The 21,054-nt window shown below is 31.8% G+C and overlaps 3 protein-coding genes across 6 annotated transcripts; 2 read left to right on the top strand and 1 right to left on the bottom strand.

Annotated features, from left to right (window-relative positions):
• The first annotated feature begins 355 nt into the window (after positions 1-355).
• On the top strand, positions 356-2,071 carry DCP1 (decapping protein 1). Its single transcript, XM_065511238.1, has one exon. It carries the CDS (start codon positions 512-514, stop codon positions 1,835-1,837), a length of 1,326 nt encoding a protein of 441 aa, XP_065367310.1. The 5' UTR covers positions 356-511; the 3' UTR covers positions 1,838-2,071.
• Chrac-16 (chromatin accessibility complex protein 1) lies at positions 2,017-2,599 on the bottom strand. Its single transcript, XM_065511239.1, has 2 exons — positions 2,403-2,599; positions 2,017-2,337 (listed from the first exon to the last, which is right to left on the bottom strand). The coding sequence occupies exons 1-2, from the start codon at positions 2,505-2,507 to the stop codon at positions 2,125-2,127; spliced, it is 318 nt and encodes a 105-aa protein (XP_065367311.1). The 5' UTR covers positions 2,508-2,599; the 3' UTR covers positions 2,017-2,124.
• Positions 2,600-4,398: 1,799 nt separating this feature from the next.
• Positions 4,399-20,050, top strand: sxc (O-linked N-acetylglucosamine (GlcNAc) transferase sxc). 4 transcript variants are annotated; one of them, XM_065514160.1, is made up of 10 exons: positions 4,399-4,497; positions 5,085-5,268; positions 14,447-14,657; positions 14,737-14,920; positions 14,989-15,057; positions 15,131-15,327; positions 15,404-15,602; positions 15,694-17,422; positions 17,489-17,669; positions 19,329-20,050. In XM_065514160.1, exons 2-10 carry the CDS (start codon positions 5,091-5,093, stop codon positions 19,594-19,596), a joined length of 3,216 nt encoding a protein of 1,071 aa, XP_065370232.1. In that variant the 5' UTR covers positions 4,399-4,497; positions 5,085-5,090; the 3' UTR covers positions 19,597-20,050. The 4 variants fall into 4 exon arrangements, with proteins under 4 accessions (XP_065370232.1, XP_065370233.1, XP_065370230.1 ...); XM_065514161.1 differs by having other exon boundaries at positions 4,404-4,722; positions 15,404-15,599; XM_065514158.1 differs by having other exon boundaries at positions 4,404-4,722.
• Positions 20,051-21,054: the final 1,004 nt, after the last annotated feature.

The raw sequence follows: 21,054 nt of genomic DNA, 5'->3' as shown, positions 1-21,054 counted from the left end.
TTGAGTTGTATGATAAAAAAAGCGTAATTTATCCAAAAAAAAAATACATTAGCTATTCTCGAAATACAATATTAAAGCAAATTACAATTGTCACATCATTGTGTATTTATTTGTAGCTCTCAAATTGCATTAGCAATGAGTAGGCTCTTGTGTTTGCATGACTCTTTTTTTAATATTGGCGAAATTAAATGAAAATAATCATTCAATTGAGTCGTTTTACATAAAATTCCAAAAATTGTTGGAAAATATCAAATGAGACAAAAGTAGTACAACGTTCCATCCCTGTACAATGCTTATGGAATTTCGTAGTCACCATGTTAAAATTACATCTCTGTTTTGTATTCATTTTACTACTGCTGTTTTGTAATTCTGCAACGTTGCTAAATCTATTAAACTAGAAAAAAGGAAAAAATTCAACTTATTTTCAAAGTGATCTGAAGAGGTTTTAATATAATCTCCCTCGTTCAAAAAGTATTTATTAATTGTTGACTTTGTGTAGAACATCGAAATAATGGCAGATACAAGCAAAACACGCATGAATTTAGCGGCCATAAAAAAGGTTGATCCCTATGCCAAGGACATAGTGGATACATCATCACATGTGGCATTCTACATTTTCAATTCAGAACAAAACGAATGGGAAAAAACCGATGTCGAGGGAGCCTTCTTCATATTCAGCCGCAATGCTCAACCATTTCACAGTATTTTCATAAACAATCGTCTAAACACGACATCGTTCGTCGAGCCAATTACCAGCCACTTGGAATTGCAGGCACAGGCACCATTTTTGCTCTACCGCAACGAAAGATCACGCATCAGAGGTTTTTGGTTTTACAACAGTTTGGAGTGCGACCGTATTAGTAAATTGGTTAGTGAGCTGGTACAGACAGCAGGTGGATCGGGCGAATGTGTCATAACTGCGGACAACTCCACACAAGTGAACGATGCTAAAGAAAACAACAATGTGAATATATTTAAAATGTTATCAAATGCTCAGCAAGAATTCAACAACAGTAATCAGCAACAAAACAATAAAAATTCCACTACTCCAAACAATATTAACAGTGGCTTGATGTCACAACACACACCAACACAGAATATAGCTTCGGGTAATGTTTTGAAATTCTTCGAATCGGCCAAACCAACAGCAGAAGTGTCAAGCTATACACCACGTATATTGCCCAACACATTGTCGGTGGAACAATTGGAGAAACAGCAGCGTGATATTGCACCAAATTCCCTACAGTCCATAAGTAGCGGAAGCGGTGCAACAGTTGATGAAGGCAACAGTTCTATGTACCACAATCAGACAGAAAATTTGACAAATCGTTTGTCTTGTTCATTGCTGGAAAGTGCCACTTTGGAGTCGTCAAATTCCATGTTTAATAAACCTGTGCCAAGGCCAGGCAGTGGTTCTTTGGATATGAAGCCTATTATATCCCGAGGACCAGACTTTGGTTTCGCAAAAGCTTTAACAGCGGCAACATGTACAACTGGCCAGTTGCCAGGAGAACAAATTTCTTTAAGCAAAATATTTTCCAATCTAAATTTACAACAGAGCCTGTCTCAGTCGAGTTCAGCCATGTCCGGTGGAGGAGCCAGTGGCGAGGTGGTAAACAAGCCGGCCCTTATGCCACCTACAATGTTCGATAAGCCAGCTGCGGCCTCATCGATGGAGCCCTTGAAAATCTCTTCAATGAGTCTCAAGCAAGAGCCCCTAAATAAATTTCAGTTTGTACAGGCGTTTAACTATTTAATACAAAACGACGATGATTTTGTGCAGAAATTACACGAAGCTTATCTCAAGACAGTTTCCAAATTTGGCACATATCAATAAACCAGTAATAAAATATACATATGTATACAAATAATGATAAAATAGAAAATAATCAAAAGGATACAAAAATCAATTTTATGTTATCACACAGATAAAAGAAAATACTACAATATATGTATATCCTATATAAACACACTATCGAATATTCCAATCTTAAAAGCTAAAACAAAATGAGAATGTTTTTATTTTAATTCAGTTTTATTAAATGTTAACATGCTGTATTGTTTTTATGTACTAATGTATGTTTTTTTCTGAGGTTATTTTTAAGCTTAATTCTATTCACACTTTCAGTCACTTTCCGAAGAAGACTCACTGGAGTCATCGTCTTGTTCTATCAGGGCTTTAAAATCTTTCACTTTAATCTTTTGCGGCACTATTTGTAGCAGGAATTCCAAATTGTCTTCATTTTGCACTAGATCAGCTAAATGTTCATACTTTAATGTATTGGGCTTTTTGGCGTTATTGTACGATTCTTTGCTAAAATGTTTAATGAACATTTCCTAAAAAGAGTAATAATTCAAAATTTTAACATGAAATAGTTTTCGTTTTCATTGTTGCTACTTACAGTAGATTTCGTCATTAGATGCAGAACTTCATTGTTGATATTTCCCGTGTCCAGAGAACTCTTCATAATAGTGCGTATACGTGTATGTGGTAAAACTGTTTCCATCTTGGCTTGGATTTCTTTCGGCAGATCTATACAAATTTTCGTATTTTGCGAAGTTAAAATCTAATGATTCTGCTTGTTTATGTTTTTTTTGATATAAAATGCGCGATTTTTACAAATACTTGATACAAATGGAATGAAACATTTTAGTGTGTGACAAAATGTGATGCCAGATTTTTATTAACCATATATATCTCTTCAATTAGTGCCTGTAAGTATTAACCCCGTCTCCACATAACATAACCCACCGACAAAACAGTAGGGTTCGTTGTATAAGTCGATTGTTTGAACAAATACGGATTCCAGTAACAGTTTATATTTTCATAATTTTTGTTGTTAATATTAATATTTTCTGGGGTGAATCGAACAGCGGCTTCGCCAAAATCACTTTTTCTGTATATCAAAATTTTCTGAAGTACTGTCATACAAATTCAAAAAGGAATTTTTGGTTCACAATGTTAATAAACAGTACCATATTATACATTATATAAAAGGTATTTTGAAGCACTTCATATATAAATCTTTATAAACGTGTTTAATGTTTGTATGAAATTTAATTTCAGAAATTAACAAAGTTTGCAGGGTTTTTAAGCAATATTACGAAAATTGTTGTCAAAATACCCGACCTTTTTTTGTATATTGTGTATCAAAATGAAATAGAATATCAAACAAATAAAGTCAAAAGTCGACTTTTTCAGCAAAAAGTCGATTGTTCGAATAATCGAATTTTAGAACCCTAGTCGTTTAAAATATCAGATAATTGGGATTTCTCCATTTCTCTTTAAACACAACAATTAATATGGCATCACTAGAACTTTTAACGGGTTCTTCGTCTGGCAACATTGTATTAAAACCAACTTGTAGTGGCAACACCGCGTCAACCGTCAGCGGCTTGTACAAGAGCCCGAGTATAAAGTTGCCATATTGATAGCATTTTATTATCTCTAGTTTTTTGTAACGTTAACTCCATTTTAAAAAAATTCCTGTGCTAGCCACAAGAAACTAAAAAAAATTTAATTTAATATTTTAATCTATTGTCGAACTCGTTTTTAAAAATTAAAAAAGGTTCAGTAGTGATTTTGGAAAGATATTTAGTTTGATATCTCTAGTTTTTTGGAACAACTACTACATTTCAAAAAAAAGTTCGAGAAAAACATAATTTTTGAAGTGTTTCTCCCAATAACTGTAACGTTGTTGTTACTACTCCATTTAAAAAAAAGTTTTAGAAAAACATAATTTTGGAAGTAGCTCCTGCGAGGAGAAGAGAACAACCTAAACAAATTTTAATTTAAGGCCTGTTTCACGATGTTATTGTTCTAATGCCTTAGTATATAATATTTTTGGTTTTTCCATCTGGTTCATAGACCTATAAGTCTCTGTATATAGTTTCCTAGATATTTGATTTTTTAAAATTAACTTTGTATGAGATGTACCACGCCCACTTAAAATTTCAAAACAAAAAGTAGCCTTCCAGACATTCGGAAATATACTGTAAAATACTGTCAATGAGATATCTTTTTAACTGACTATTTGAAGTTAATTAGCATCCCTACTTGTTAAAATAACTAGTTATTTAGCTGATCAAGTAACCAGTTAGGTAGTTGACTCTATGCAGTGGACTGTTCATAAAATACCAAAAGTCAAAGTTCGAAAAGTTTACATTTCAAAAAACGAAAAAAGTCGAAAGTTCAAAAAGTCGGCCTTTTAAAAAACGGAAAAAATCGAAAAGTCGACATTTTGTTTCAACTATAGAACCCTACATAATTAGTATTTTTCTCCATTTCCCTTTATACATAACAAAGAATATGGCATCACTAGAACAATTAACGGGTTTGTCTGTCTGACAGCTGGCTGTCAAAATAATTCATCTCGCATTCATCAGTTCTTCTTCGTCTGGCAACACCGATACAAGTGTGGTTGTGGTCAAAAAAAATCAGATAATGGAATATTTTTTATTCTGTGCATTGTGAAGTGAGAAGAAAAGAAAAAAAAGGTGATATAGCTATTACAAAAGCTATTTATTAATATGTCAATTCACAAGCTTCACAACGTAAACAAAAAGAAAATCAAGTGAACATAATTTGTAAACGCATTTGACTAAAATTTAAAAACAAGTTAAACAGAATCTAACGAAAAGAAAATTCAATAAAATTTATTTTTATAAGAAACATCCATCGCTTTTCTTCGTTCGGCTAGCTGTGTGGAGATTACGATTTGTGTAATTAAATCAATTTTTTTCTTACTGTTGGTGGTGTTGTGTATTTATCGCTTTTTTTTTTTGTGTAGATTGACTTTGTGTGTCTGTCTCTTACACACATATTATTAAGTGGAGGAGACGAAGACAACTTGGTATATTATTTATTTTTTTGCTATATTTTTATTTTATATTTTTTTCTACTGTGCAATATGTACTGTGTCTGTATAAAGGGAGAGAGATGTAGTTTATTTATATTTTGCTAGTATGTAGTGATATTTGCAATAATTATTTTGTTCAATTTGAACATGTATTTTGTTTGGTTCTTTTGTTTTTGATTAAAAGGTGTGAATGTATTCCTAATTAATTTCTCCTACATTTTTCAGAACAAAATGCAGAACCAACAACAGTCGCCAAATCAAAATACGCAGCAACTGCAACAGCAGGCCGTAACACAAACACAATTGATATTGCCGCACCAACAGCAGCAACAACAGCAGACACAATTGGTACAAAATCAAGGCAATACAGTGGGCAAGATCAATGACACTCAAAATTTATCATCTGTTGGTAAGTGTTTTCGATTGTTATGGTTATTAATATTTTATTTATTTGTTGGCTTCTCCCCTGATTTATTTGTTTGTTTCTTTCACATACATACTGTGTTTGGATGATGCTAATGGAAAATTTTTATAAAATACTTATTATTCGTTTGTGTTTTGGATGGTGGTGTTTTTTTTCTTTCTTTTTGTTTTTGTGTGTGATGACACAAAATAATGCTAGCTAGGGTTACCTGTCTCCTTATTATTAGTTTAGAAGAGTGTATATAGTTAGTTTATGAGTATTGCAAGTGATTACGCGCTTGATTAGAATGGTGTGCGTATATATATGTGTGTGTGTATATATATGTGTATTTACCACTACCTCAGTCTGTGCATGTGTTTACATATTGAAAAATTTACAGAGTTGCCAAAATTTGTCAAGCCAAATGCTTAAATTTGGAATATTTTGCAAGATTCTAGAAAACGTCGACAAAGAAATGCACATATTTTTAATTCTGAATATACTACATATCATTATAATATAATCTTATATATACAGTTGCGAACAAGATAATAGCAGTACCACGAAATTTTGAAATATTTTAACTTTTTTTCACAGTGTACTGTGTTTGACATACAGAAGAGAGTGGACGTCGAATATATTGACTACAGCCTGAACTTCCAAATAAAACAAGTTTGGACCCGCCAGTTCACAAAATATTGAGATATTTGCTTGCAAACCAGTCGGCATTCAGCGTACTCCAAACGAGTACCACTATATATTTTTTTTAATAGTGGCTTTTTCCTTGGACTTCGTTCTGTGAAGTTTGCATCTAGAAATCATCTCCTTACTGTCATATCAATAACTTCTAAATTTCATTCGGTTTTTATTAGCTTGACAGATTAAATGGATTACATTTGATGATTCTGACGATATTTCGCTCGTCCTGAGGTGCAGTTTTCCGTTTGCAGTCCCCATTTTTTATTTTTTTCTTTCTATTCAATAGCGTTTGATATAAAGTTGAATATGTGGAAAAGATTTTCCTTATTTTTATAACTTTAAAATTAATTTTCCCTAAGCAATGGTGCAATGTATTGCACGACCCACTAAAACAGGAATTATATAAAAAAGAACTATTTTTAATGTTAAATATACAATAAATTCAGCATATTTAACTAAATTGTACTTTAATATTAAAAAATATTTGACTTCTTTAAGAAAAAAAAAGAAAAAAATGAATTTAATAATCCGGCACTGCTATTTCAATGTTAATTAAAAAATACATATTGTCATATGTAAGAGCCTTTATTTCCAAAGTTACCATTGTTTTTACAAAAAGATTACATCACAAAAAATTTACAGGCTTGACCGATTATGAGTACCTATAAACAAAATTTTAAGTTTAACATTTTTAAAGACGTTGTACCAAGGCGAATTCATACAAGGTGGTGTCAGTTCTACAAAAACAACGATTGGTCTTAACAAATGTCAAAAAACCAAAATGAAAAATTAAACAAATAAGTATTTAAACTTAATATAGTGTAGATAATTGATTAGTGAGGGCTTTAATTATTTATGTAAACAATACATTTTTTGTTAATAAGCTTAGAATATATAGATATATAAATATAAAAACAAGCTTTGACAGTTGTTAGAACCAAAAAGCGAAAAAAAAAATTATCAGCTGTTTGACTGACTCCACCTTGTATAAATTCGCCTTGCGTTGTAGGGTGAATGCACCAGTAGTCGGCAGTTTAACTTTTTTTCAGTTTTTAAAGTGATACCATTATGAGTGCGAACATGGTATTGGGATGTAAATGGGTTATTGTTGTTTAGTAATTTGTATAGTTTTAGACTCAATTAATTCTTTTCAAGCAGTTTTTATTAAATTTGAGCAATTTACGTTTTTTTGAAAAAACACGATTTGTGCCCGAAGTCGGCACCCTTGATCCTAATGTCGGCAATTTGTGACCCAATAGTCGGCATAGCATTTTTTATTAAGAAAAGAATAAAATCTTAAAAGAATTCAAGTTATTTTTTATTTAAAATATCAGCCATTTAAATAAATACTAATAAAAAACATAAATTAGTGCATTTGAGGTGAAACCACTGTGGGCAAATATCATATCCTACGTTTTTAGACCATCATCCTCAGGATCTGTGTCCAAATCCTCTTCACATGTGCCCCTAACTCGTTTTATCTTCCTTTTTTAATTTGTTTTGGTTTATTTTATTTTTCTATTATGGCCACTGTAATTATGTATATGTTTGCGGTAACCATTTATGTTAATTTTATGTTATTTACTACAATCATATATACATATGATTGTAGTAAATATTTATGTGTTTGTGGCAACCATGTTTATGATGTAATACTTCAACATATTGTGTTGTTCTAGGATTATGGTTATCATATTCTGAGATCAGCATATTATGATAAATCATTATCATGAAAATGATTGCCATAAATATATATTTATTTACAATCATGTTAATGGTAACGTAAACATATTATGGTTACCGCAATCATATACAATATCCCAGTGACCATAATATTATTAAAAAACTTTGAAAAAATTTTAAATGTACAACTACAACTTGTTGGGATTGGACTTGAACAGTTAAAAGGCTGAAACCAAGTATTTGAATAATTATTTGATAAAGTTGGAGATGAGTAGTGAACAGGTTTCAACGTTTCATTGTGATTTTCTGCAGCTAAAGTTGGCGATACTACCATATTTTCAACTTTTCCTTGTTAATTATGAACGTGCCTGCCTCTATGGTAAGATTACTCACAATTTCAATAGTTTGATAATTTATTTTTAAGTTATTGTTCTCTTCGATAATGTCATCGGAATCAATTCTACGCTCATATTAGGAGCTAGTCGGTTGACTATTTCAAAAGCTAGATCCAAATCCGTTTCTTTTCTCATTTTCAGGCCGATCACCTACTAATAACTCCAACTGATTTAGTAAAGAGCCTGTTTATTAAGGTACCTTACATGATTATTTTAGAGAGAACAGTTTAAAAACCCCTTTACACCATTTCTTTCCGGGTAGATCATATACAAATGGTGTGGTTTGCTGCTCTTCACGATTGATTGAACCGTATTAAGTTAATCCTCACTTTCTTTGGAATTAGATAACACTGTTTGCGGCCCCATTCTCATAGGACCTTCGGAACCGTATAATTTGTCCTATATTTTTCAACGCGGAACTCCATATTGTTTACTGGCACCTAATACAGAAATCGGGCCTTCTCTCGCATAGAAAATATTTTAAGGCTTTTTCAGGATATTGGTATATGGGTTTTTTTTCTGGAGTGTCCATATTTGGAATTCTAAGATGTTAGAATTAATAATACCTACTGAATCTCTAAATATTACTCTGTTTAACGATCTCCAGTCAAATAAAAAGCTGCTGCCGAGTTCAGGATGCTTGGTCTCCTATACTCGGCAGTTCTTAAAATGCTCAATTAAAACTGTGCCGACTATTGGGTAAACTCATTTCAAACTCATTTTCTTCAAATCTATTGTCAAGAGAGATGAGTAATAAACAAATTTGTAGAATTTGAGCTTAATACAAAAAATTAGCAATTTTCCTGAAGTCGGCATCACTATGCCGACTATTGAAAATCATAGAAATTTTTGTTCCTAATGACGGCATCAATTAAAATAACCAAAAAAAATATTTTTTGTGAAAACTTTCACATTGTAGGTAATATTTAAACAAAGTTTTATCTGTTAACACCACTCTGGTAAAAATATTACTTAAATTAATATGGTTACTAACTTGTTTTAGTTGGCCTTGCCACTAAAAAATTTCTTAAAAAACAGGCACTTCCGCACCAGTTGAAAGATGGTCACTTAATGAGGACAAAAATAGATGAAAATACTCATCTCACCCAAATTTAAACATTACATAAAGATAAATGAGTGTATGTTTAATTAAAGTTAAATCTTACTTTTGTATAAAATTATCGTTATTCTTATTTATTAAGCTTTTAAGTCAAAAATGCCGACTACTGGGTCATGCCGACTATAGGAGCGTTTACCCTACGCTGTTTCAAAAAAATTTCTTAGTGGTACTGCTATTTTCTTGTTCGTATTCGAATGACGAATATTCTGTGATTAAATAAACATCACTATTTTATGATTTGTTTTATTAATTTATTTTTATTGTCATTTTGTTAAATTATAACAGAATCTAATGATTTTCTATGAGAAAACTCTTAATTTTAATGCCGGAGTGATTTTTTCTTGATTTTTTCTCTACTTGCAAGTTTTTGAGTTAATGAACGCTTTTCCAGTAACAATTGTTACTAACTAGTAACAACTTTTAGTTATTGAACATAGCTAATGCCTTAAAATGCTGCTTAAAATTAATACAGCCGTTTGAATTTAATATTGTTTTTATGTTTTCGAAATAAAAAGTGAAGAGATTATTTTCAAACGCGCCTTTCTCTTATTGATATCAATTTGATACATTGCGACTAGTCTCGATTGAAAATGATTGCGACTAACGGAGGGTTAAATATACATATATTTTAGGAAAAATATACACTATTAATTGAAAAAGAATGTTTGTAATTTTTATTAGAATTTGAATATTTACTGTTTTAATGAATTGTAAGAAAGTGCCGTTAATTATTAATAACTTTCTTTTGATAATATTCAAATAATTGGTCCATTCACAAGGTCTCCTATCATGTCATAATGCCCTAATATTTCACGACTTGGGACCGGCTTAACCTAATCTTAGGCGTTCGATGCAGGTCTCTGCTGGTTGGTTACGATAACACAATAAATATCATACAGAGTAGTATTATTTTAGGAAACTTTTTAATTAAGTATTAGACGAACTGTAGAAGGTGGTTTAAAAGTATACAAAAGATGAAAAAATGGAAATGTGCAAAATTAACAGTAAAAACAAATTTTAAAATATAATGTGCTACAGGGATCTTGATTTGTTCCGAAAAAATTGGGATAAGCATACTGAATAACTAAACTAGGTACATATTCCTATTTAACAAGCAATAATTACTAAAATCTTCCCCATTGTATTTAAGAGTTGTGTTTTCTTGGCATTCCAGAATAACGTTTGCGTATATGTTTATATGTATTTATGAGAGTACTTGTTTATGTTTGAGTATGTATGTTTTACAAAATTTTCCGATAATGGCCTATGCGCTGTGCTACTGTTGTTCGTTTCTTTCTTACTTTTTTTTTTTTTTTGTTTTTTGTTGTTATTATTTTCGTCAATGTGTTGAAGAAGCAACACAATAAAAACGACCTAGCAAGCGACCAACATTCTACAACAAAAATTCACATGGTTTTTTCTTTGGATTCTGATGTTAGTTAGCATCACATTTCTTCTTCCGCCACCCGGTGCTGCCCAACTTTGGGTGCCTGCCCCACCAACGAAATCTACACTACTTACTAATGATGACTTTGACTGGCTGTCAGACTGGTTGACTAAATAACTAACAACAACCGAATTAACGTTACACACAAATAAATACATATACATGTATCGAGTGACTATATTCAAAACCCTCTATCTTATATTTTTATTATAATGAGTTTTTGATGGCAAAATATTTGGCAAAGGATACATCTGTGATATAAATTTAAAACAAACATTTTAAGCGAAAATGCCCGTCACTTCAGGTACCTCATAAAGGAATACGATTTTTTCAATGAGTATTTTCGGAAGTGGAACTTATATGGAAGCTATGACCAATTATGGGCCGATAGTCCAGAAATTAAGTCGCGTGATTTCTTTCTATATGAAACTTAATTGTGTTGAATTTTATGTATATAGCAATATTTTTAAAAGATTAGTCCGCAAAAAAATGTAAATGTGATTTGTTTTTATAAAAAGCATATTTGTAGTGAAATTTATTAAGCTACCTAAAATGAAATATCACTTCAGTTACATTATAAAAGTATACGATCATTTCCTTGAGTATTTTTGTATGTGGACCTTATATAAATAAAACATGCTAGAATTGACCGAAGTCACAAATTAAATTCACATTCCCATTACAGCCGGTTCTACGCACCGGAATGACCCGAGTTCACTCGGCCAAGGGCAGTCAACTTAGCAATCACTGCTGCTACAATAACAAATTATTTACTTTTTTCGTGAAATATTTAATTCAAATTAAAATTTTTCCAAATAATTATGTGATGGTTTTAATATAACGTGCAAAACATCCCAAAAACAAAATTAAAAGTGATGAGAGTAGATGCTTTATTTGACGTTGTAGGGGTAAATATTGGCAACTCTCCCTAATAATTGTACCTGGTTGATTCTGCCATGCTCCTTTAATTCTTTTATACCTATGACGTTTAGAATTTGTAAAATTTACATATCACACTCGTTCAACAATACTGTATTAACTCAACATTTTTTTAAAAATTCACTTATTGAAAGAAATCAACTAACAACATCAATATCTATCTACTGTAAAAATTTCAACGTATTCCGATTACACTTTCATCTTGAAAAACACTTTTGAGACCATTTTCGTGATAATTAGTGACTACCTTGTATCAACAAAAAGGTATTATTTTAAGTTTATACAAAAATTTAAATAGAAATACATCGTATATTTTCATACTAAAATGTATTATTTTGAATTGAGCCTTTATTCAAGTTAAAAATAATCAAATTGTTGTATTTAAATTTGGATGTATTTTGAGTTGATACTGTTTTGTTGATAAAATAATACAAAAAAATATCGAGAAGTTCCAGAAAAATGGTAGTAACTCAAACAATAGATTTTTTTTGCAATAATTGCAAAAAATTTATGTGCTGTTTTTCTATAGCGAACGAGTACTTTGAGTGGAACTTTAACATGTGTTTTGTTATTGTAACAAAAACAAAATACATGTAAAACGTCCTCTCAAATCACTCGTTCGCTATAGAAAAACAGCACATTAAAGAAAAACAATGTAAATATATTTTCAAATGGAATTAGCTTACTATGATGTATTCGGATTTTAAAATTCTCTTAAATTGTAATCACAAACAGTTTTTGCCCTCTACTGGAAATTTTAAAATTTTGAGTTAATACAGTATTGTTGAACGAGTGCGATATATTTTTTTTGTAGTAAAAAATCCGCGTACATATCTTTAATAAATTTGACAATAATAATGCAAAATTTTAAAAATAAATAAAACATGTATGTAGAATTTATTAGCGGTCTTAAAAATATGAATGTATATTGTAAATTAAAGAATTCAATATTCCTCATAAATAAGCAAAATAAACTCCTGAAAACTTGTGTTTTCTAAGATAGAGGGTTTTGCATATAGTCCCTCGATATGTACTACGTAATGATTTCTTATACAAGAAAAAAAAAAACAAACAAATACAACTTGAACTAAAATCTCTCACAATACAAATAGAAAGAGTGCAATATGTAATAAACAAAAAAGAAAAGAATACATTTAAATATGAACAAATTATATTTTTCTAACGTTGAATTAACTAAATGAATGTTAAATATAACATGTACCTACAACAGTATACATATGTATGTATGCACTTTTTTTATTATAATCGTAATAATGAGAAATTCGTACAGACGGACCAACTGCCTAACATTCATTCCATCCATTCCATTTTTACGAAATTCTACATATAACAGGGGCACCATGTGTTGAGAATGTCATGACATGTTCATTGTTTTCGTTAGTTATTCCGTTTCGTTTTGTTTTGTTTGATTCTAGTATATAATTCTGAATCTATACTATATTATACATAACTAGGTAGTTCTTCTCTTTTCTTATAATAATGTTATTCTGTTTGTATGGAAAAAAATAAGATCGTGTTTGTATACGCCACATCCTAGTTTGTTACGTATGCGTGAGAATGAATGTGTGGGTTTGTGTGCGTTGAATTTCTGCCCTCTTTGGCAACGTCGCCTTCCCGTCTACAATAATTTGTGTGTAGAAATTTACCCTTGAAATGATTGCAAAAGAACCTTGTAATAATGTAATGACATTATTTTTTTGTTTGTGTTTTTTTTTCTATTTAAATACCAATATGTATAGAATTTTCATTTTGCTTTCTTTGTGAATAAAAATCCTCAACCTAGAATGCTTGCGTAGTAGAAACACGCGACAGCTTGCTTGGTAAATCCTTGTAGATCTCAGCGGTCAAAATTAGGTTGCTTGGAGTCCAGACTCTTTCCTTTCGGCTAAACCTACGCGAAGTAATTTTTGGGAATTTCTCTTATGATTTCTCTTATGAATTATAAACAAAAAAATTGAGTTTTTACAGTACCTTTCACGAATTTCTTTATAATTTTTGAAACAGATGATTGTTAATTGAATTTTTATCACAGATAGTTTTTAGCTTCAATCCAGCACTAATTAGTTTTTAATTTTTCGCATTTTAACCCCCATATTCATAAAAAAATTTTAAATTTTAAAGCAAAATTTCCATACTAAATTTGAATTTAAAACGTTGTTTAAATTTAAAAATTGTTTATGAATAAGGCATTAACTATTAAGTAATAATACTAAAGAATACAACACTGAAAAAGCTCGTAAATTTCGTCTAACTCAAACAAAGTAGAAACAGAAATAAGATTAAAAGAAAGCTTTGATATAAGTCCTTTATTCTATTTCTGTAAAAACTGGTGAGTTAAATAGATGATATTTACAAGCGACACTTACATCGACACAAAGGAGTGCTGATGAGGGGGTGGTGGCTAACCCCGATAATGCATTCCATTCTGCCGTGTGACTAAATATAACTTTTTCAGTATTCTTTAGAATTATGAAAATTTAATAGAATAAATTGTATTTCTAAGGAAATCAATTTAATGAACTTGAGCCTAAATAATAATTAATAATATTAATCACAAAAAGAAACGTTCGACATAATAGCCACTAATATTAATTTAAAAAAGTTATTGTGAGAAAAAAAGTACGAAAATAAATGTAATTAAAATAAATAGGTATTGAAATAACTTTAAAGAATGATAATTTTTACATTACGGAAAAGTTTCCATTGTATTGTCGCCACTCACTGCATATTCGGCCTAAAGATTTTCCATTTGTTCTACAGCCAATACTGGCTGTTTTTTAACCTATGCCGTTCCATACCTATTTCAAATAACAAAAACTATTTTCGATCAAACAAAACCAATTCATATAATTAATAAACATTTGCCTAACTAATTTTCAGGACTTTTAGAGTTGGCTCATCGTGAGTATCAAGCAGTTGACTATGAAAATGCTGAAAAACATTGTATGCAATTGTGGCGACAAGATAGCACCAATACAGGAGTGCTATTGCTATTATCTTCCATACATTTTCAATGTCGACGTTTGGAAAAATCTGCACAGTTCTCAACGCTGGCTATAAAACAAAATCCCTTATTAGCCGAAGCTTATAGGTGAGTACCATCACATCACCACATCAATTATGACAACAACAAAAATATAAACAAATAAATTAATTCGTCTGTTTTACAGTAACTTGGGTAATGTTTTCAAAGAACGTGGACAATTGCAAGAAGCTTTAGAAAATTATCGTCGTGCTGTACGTTTGAAGCCCGATTTCATTGACGGCTATATTAATTTGGCCGCTGCTTTAGTGGCAGCTAGAGAAATGGAGGCGGCTGTACAGGCCTACATAACAGCTTTGCAGTACAATCCAGTATGTTTAAAACAGCAATAATTTATTTGAATTTTTATTTAATTTATATATTTTTTTTAACATTTAAGGATTTGTACTGTGTACGCAGTGACTTGGGTAATCTTTTGAAGGCCTTGGGTCGTCTTGAAGAGGCTAAGGTTTGTTTTAATTTTGTTAAATATGTGAAAAATTGTTTTCTTAATATGTATTTTTCTTTGTTTTTATATGCAGGCTTGTTACTTGAAAGCCATTGAAACTTGCCCTAGTTTTGCAGTGGCATGGAGCAATTTGGGTTGTGTATTTAATGCTCAGGGTGAAATATGGTTGGCTATACATCATTTCGAAAAGGCCGTTACTTTGGATCCCAATTTTCTGGATGCTTATATCAATTTGGGCAATGTTTTAAAGGAAGCACGAATTTTCGACAGGTATACATCTACATACATACAAACACATAGAATGAGTTGTATTTTTATTTGTTTATATTCATTTCACTTTTTGCAGAGCTGTGGCAGCATATTTGAGAGCATTAAATTTGTCTCCTAACAATGCTGTGGTGCATGGTAATTTGGCCTGTGTTTATTATGAACAGGGTTTGATTGATTTGGCCATTGATACCTACAGAAGGGCCATCGAATTGCAGCCGAATTTCCCCGATGCTTACTGTAATTTAGCCAATGCTCTGAAAGAGAAAGGACAGGTAGTTAGTATAGTTTTTTTTTTATTCCAATCTCAAGCACAAAGAATTTGTTCTCAATATAATGTGTCTTTTCTTTTTTTCTCCACTTTTACAGGTTAAAGAGGCAGAGGAATGCTACAATACCGCTCTACGTTTGTGTCCCAATCATGCCGACTCCTTGAACAATTTGGCCAACATTAAGCGCGAACAAGGTTTTATCGAAGAAGCTACACGTTTGTATTTGAAAGCTTTGGAAGTTTTTCCTGACTTTGCGGCAGCTCATTCAAATTTGGCTTCGGTTCTGCAACAACAAGGCAAGCTTAAGGAGGCTCTTATGCATTACAAAGAAGCTATACGAATTAACCCAACATTTGCCGATGCCTACTCCAACATGGGCAACACCCTCAAGGAATTGCAGGATGTGGCTGGCGCCTTGCAATGTTATTCGCGAGCCATACAAATCAATCCAGCATTTGCAGATGCCCACAGCAATTTGGCTAGCATTCACAAGGATTCTGGTAACATTCCCGAAGCCATACAATCGTATCGCACTGCATTGAAGTTGAAACCAGATTTTCCCGATGCCTATTGCAATTTGGCACATTGTTTGCAAATCGTTTGCGATTGGACGGACTATGAGGCGCGCATGAAGAAATTGGTGAGCATTGTAGCCGAGCAGTTGGAAAAGAATCGTCTACCATCTGTTCACCCACATCATTCGATGTTGTATCCGTTGTCGCACGACTTCCGCAAAGCAATTGCGGCTCGGCACGCCAACTTGTGTATAGAAAAAATTCTTGTTTTACACAAGCCTCCGTATAAGTTTACACGTGAAGTGCCGAATGGCGAACGTATACGTATTGGTTATGTCAGCTCGGACTTTGGCAACCATCCCACCTCACATTTGATGCAATCTGTTCCGGGGCTCCACGATCGCGGTATCGTTGAGATTTTCTGTTACTCTCTCAGTCCCGACGATGGTACCACGTTCCGTTATAAGATATCGCAGGAGGCAGAGCACTTTATCGACTTGTCGACTATACCCTGCAACGGCAAGGCGGCCGATCGCATCTACAATGACGGCATACACATATTGGTCAATATGAATGGCTACACCAAGGGGGCACGTAATGAAATCTTCGCCTTGCGGCCGGCACCCATACAGGTTATGTGGTTGGGCTACCCGGGCACGAGCGGTGCTTCATTTATGGACTACATCATAACAGATTCAGTAACGAGTCCCATGGAGTTGGCACACCAATACAGTGAGAAATTGGCATACATGCCATACACTTACTTCATTGGGGATCACAAACAGATGTTCCCCCATCTAAAGGAACGCATTCTTGTGGCCGACAAGTCGCAAACGACCGTGTCCGACAATGTGGCTGTCATCAATGCCACTGATCTATCGCCGCTGGTGGAAAATACAGGTGTTAAGGAGATACGCGAAGTAATCAATGCCAACAAACAGTTGGAAGTTACACATAAAGTTGCCGAACTTCCCAATACCACTCAAATTGTCTCAATGATCGCTAGCGGACAAGTGCAGACCTCCCTCAACGGCGTCGTTTTACAAAATGGTTTGGCCACTACACAGACAAACAACAAGGCAGCCACTGGTGAGGAGGTGCCACAAACTATTGTCATCACTACCAGACGGCAATATCATTTGCCCGACGAAGCTATTGTCTATTGCAATTTCAATCAATTGTATAAAATCGATCCCTTAACACTGCAGACATGGATGAACATCTTAAAGGCTGTGCCCAACTCGGTGTTGTGGCTGCTGAGATTCCCTGCGGTGGGAGAACAGAATATTAAGAAAACTGTTGAAGAGATGGGTATGTTTTGCTCTTTGAGATAAAAATTAAGCAAATTCTTTAATAATTTATTTCGATTTTGTCCAGGTGTTGATCCAGAACGTGTTATCTTTTCGAATGTGGCTTGTAAGGAAGAGCATGTACGTCGTGGTCAATTGGCAGATGTATGTCTCGACACGCCACTGTGTAATGGACACACCACATCAATGGATGTTCTATGGACTGGCACACCAGTTGTCACACTACCAGGAGAAACATTAGCATCAAGGTAAATATTTTTAAAGTTCCAAAAATAATATAAATTAGGGATTTAAAATTTTACCAAAATTATCCTAACTGAGGGATATTATGTTAGAATCCTAATAGATAAGACAGTCGATCTTCGGCAGTTTATAGGAATTAACTTTCCGAAGTCTGTAATTACGTATGGACATGCATCATACACCAATGCATAAAAGGCAAAATTATAAGCAACCACATGGCACATAGCGCCGTCCTGCTGAAATCACTTTTCGTCCCTTTCAATGCGGAACAAAAGAAATGGACCAATATAAAATCTCCAACAGCGTTTTCGAAATCCGCAACAATTTTGTTATTACATTTGTAATTTCCGACCCCAAAAACTGTTGTTCTCCAAAATGTTTTTTTTATAAACAGGTAGCTCTTTTATCCCTCTAATTAGGGTAACTATGACCCAATAAACTCAGAACAGCCATTAGAAACTAATTTGCAAATTAAGTTTAGGAACCAGGTGCAAAAATGTGAAGAGTGCCTCAGGGCATTTCTGCCGGTTTAGGAGTAAAAACAGTAATTATGATTATATTGAAATACTAATAAAAAATATTTCGAATAGATCGGGCGACTAAAACTTCGTAAAACTATCAAAAAAAATCACACACAAAATTTCACGTGCTAAAATTATGACATCACTCACAAAACAGCTGACAGAAAGTCAGAATGTATTTCGACCTTCGAGGGAAATGTTAACAATTCTGTAACAAAAGTCACAGTTAAATTAAAAAAAAAAATATATTTCCTTTTTGAGATAATTGGTGTTTTGTAATGCATGCCTCTTGCGGCACTCTTGCGGGTTATTTGTTTTTATACCCTTCACCATGAGTGGCAAGTTTGTCATTCCGTTTGAAATTTCTACATTTTTCATTTGCGACCCCACAAAGTATATATAGATATAAGGAAAAAACCGGGACAGCCTCTATTATTGTCCTATTTTTGATCTATATCTGGATTACTAAGTCATTAATATGGACAATATGGATATCTAATGATAGATATTTCAAAGTCCATTGCAACGAGGTATATAAGCCTAAGTTGGACTTACAATGTGTCAAAATCGGGAAAAATATTTTTAACCCGATTTTTTTTTCACTAATAAATTTTAAAAAAAATTTTAAATTTTTTTTTTATTTTAATTTTTTTTCGAAAAAAAATTTTTAATTTTGTTTACCTAAAAATATTTAAAATTTGTATTTTAAAGTATAATTTGGTGAAGGGTATATAAGATTCGGCACAGCCGAATATAGCTCTCTTACTTGTTTTTTTTTTAAATTTTTGAATCTTTGTGAATTTAAAAATAGTCTTTTGTGAATACTACATAAACATGGCAGAATCAACCAGGTTCAATTATTAGGGAGAGTTGCCAATATTTACCCCTACAACGTCAAATAAAGCATCTACTCTCATCACTTTTTATTTTGCTTTTGGGATGTTTTGCACGTTATATTAAAACCATCACATAATTATTTGGAAAAATTTTAATTTGAATTAAATATTTCACGAAAAAAAGTAAATACATACATACAAATTGAATGTATAATTGAGAACATACTTTCCAATAATTGTACCTTGCTTGTTCTGCCATGCTACATAAATAGTTTTTGTACTAAATATTTTTTTATTCTTTTTACAGAGTGGCTGCTTCACAGCTGGCTACCTTGGGATGTCCCGAATTAATAGCTAGTACCCGCCAAGAATACCAAGAAATTTCCATACGTTTGGGCACAGATCGTGAATATCTCAAGACCTTGCGTGCCAAAGTGTGGAAGGCACGCGCTGACAGTCCTTTATTTGATTGTTCACAATATGCCAAAGGTTTGGAAAAGTTATTCTTGCGCATGTGGCAAAGATTTTTAAGGAGCGATTCACCAGATCATATTGCCGCTATAGATAATAAATAAATAAATTAATTATTTAATTAATTAGTTCAACACAATCATACAAACAACAACACATAATGAGACACAAGTTTTAAACAACCACACTTCACATTTCATCAAATCATTAAGTATACAACTTCCATCTATAACAACTATTAACTACATAAATAAATATATTATTCTTCATTCGTAAATGCATATTCATACATAATTATTTTAAGTTTTCCAAAAACCAGAAATAGAAAAAAAGGAAATAACCAAAAACAGAAAAAAAAAAACAATTGAACAATTTTCATACTACTAAACTAGTTTTAGCTATATTATAATACAAACAAAAGAGAAATCAAATCATATTAACATACAATTTGTTGGAAGATGCCGAGCAAAAATATTTGGAAAACAAAATATTATAAAAACAAAACCAAATTCAAATTATTAATATTAGTTTAGTTTATACATATATGAAAAACCAAACCCCAAACAAACAAACAAAATAAACTGTTGTTGACTTGATGAATAATGAATGATGTATGAAAAACTTAAGAATTCAATTAAACATTTTAGAAAAAATCCTCATTCTATTGTATTTATAAAGTGTTACAAATAATTAAACAAAGAACATACAAATTTGAACTAGTAGAGTTTTAAAAATGATTTTCATTTCATTTTCTCTTGCAATCAAACAAAATCTCATTTTCAGAGACGAATTAAGTCAGTCAGCAAGACAAAACAAAACAGTCTACTTGTTATTCGCCTTTTAGTAAAATTTTGTAATTTCTAATTTGTTTCTTATTCAAATGAAGAAGTAATTTTGAAAAACATAATAACTGTGCGATTTTTTATTTTATTTTGTAAACTAAATATGTGTTTTTTGTATGTAATGTCTGTCCCCCGCTGTTTATTTATATATTCTTTCCATATACATTTTGTAGTGGTGAAACAGTTAACTCTCAGTAATAGAGATAGAGAAGATCTTGAGGAGAAATCAATTAAATTATAATTTTAAATGTATTTTTTGTTCCTTTCTCTTTAAACTAAACTATTATATACATAAATACATACACATACATACATGCATACATACATATACATATATTTACACCACTATATATACATACATAATTATATATACAATACTATATATATATATATAGAAATATATACAATTCATATTTATTATTATTTTTTTTTTAATAGAATTAAGGTGTTACTATTTTTAATAATAAAAAAACAAAAGAAAAAAACCAACAACAAAAATCATTAATGTTAGTAAGCAATAAGAGAAACACAAAAACAAAAATTCAAAAATAATTACATAAATTGCGAATTTACTTTCTTTACTTTCAATATTTTTCACTTGTTTAACATGTTTTTGATTTTTGTTTTATATACAATAAATATATAGCGTGTATAGAGTGGTAAATATTTATGTTCTTCTTAATGTGGTTTAACATAATTTAAACAAAATATTTAACAACA

Source organism: Calliphora vicina, chromosome 5 (assembly GCF_958450345.1).
Source record: "Calliphora vicina chromosome 5, idCalVici1.1, whole genome shotgun sequence".
Taxonomy (NCBI): domain Eukaryota; kingdom Metazoa; phylum Arthropoda; class Insecta; order Diptera; family Calliphoridae; genus Calliphora; species Calliphora vicina.
Note: the sequence above shows the minus strand (reverse complement) of the source record. Positions and strands in the feature narration are given on the sequence as shown.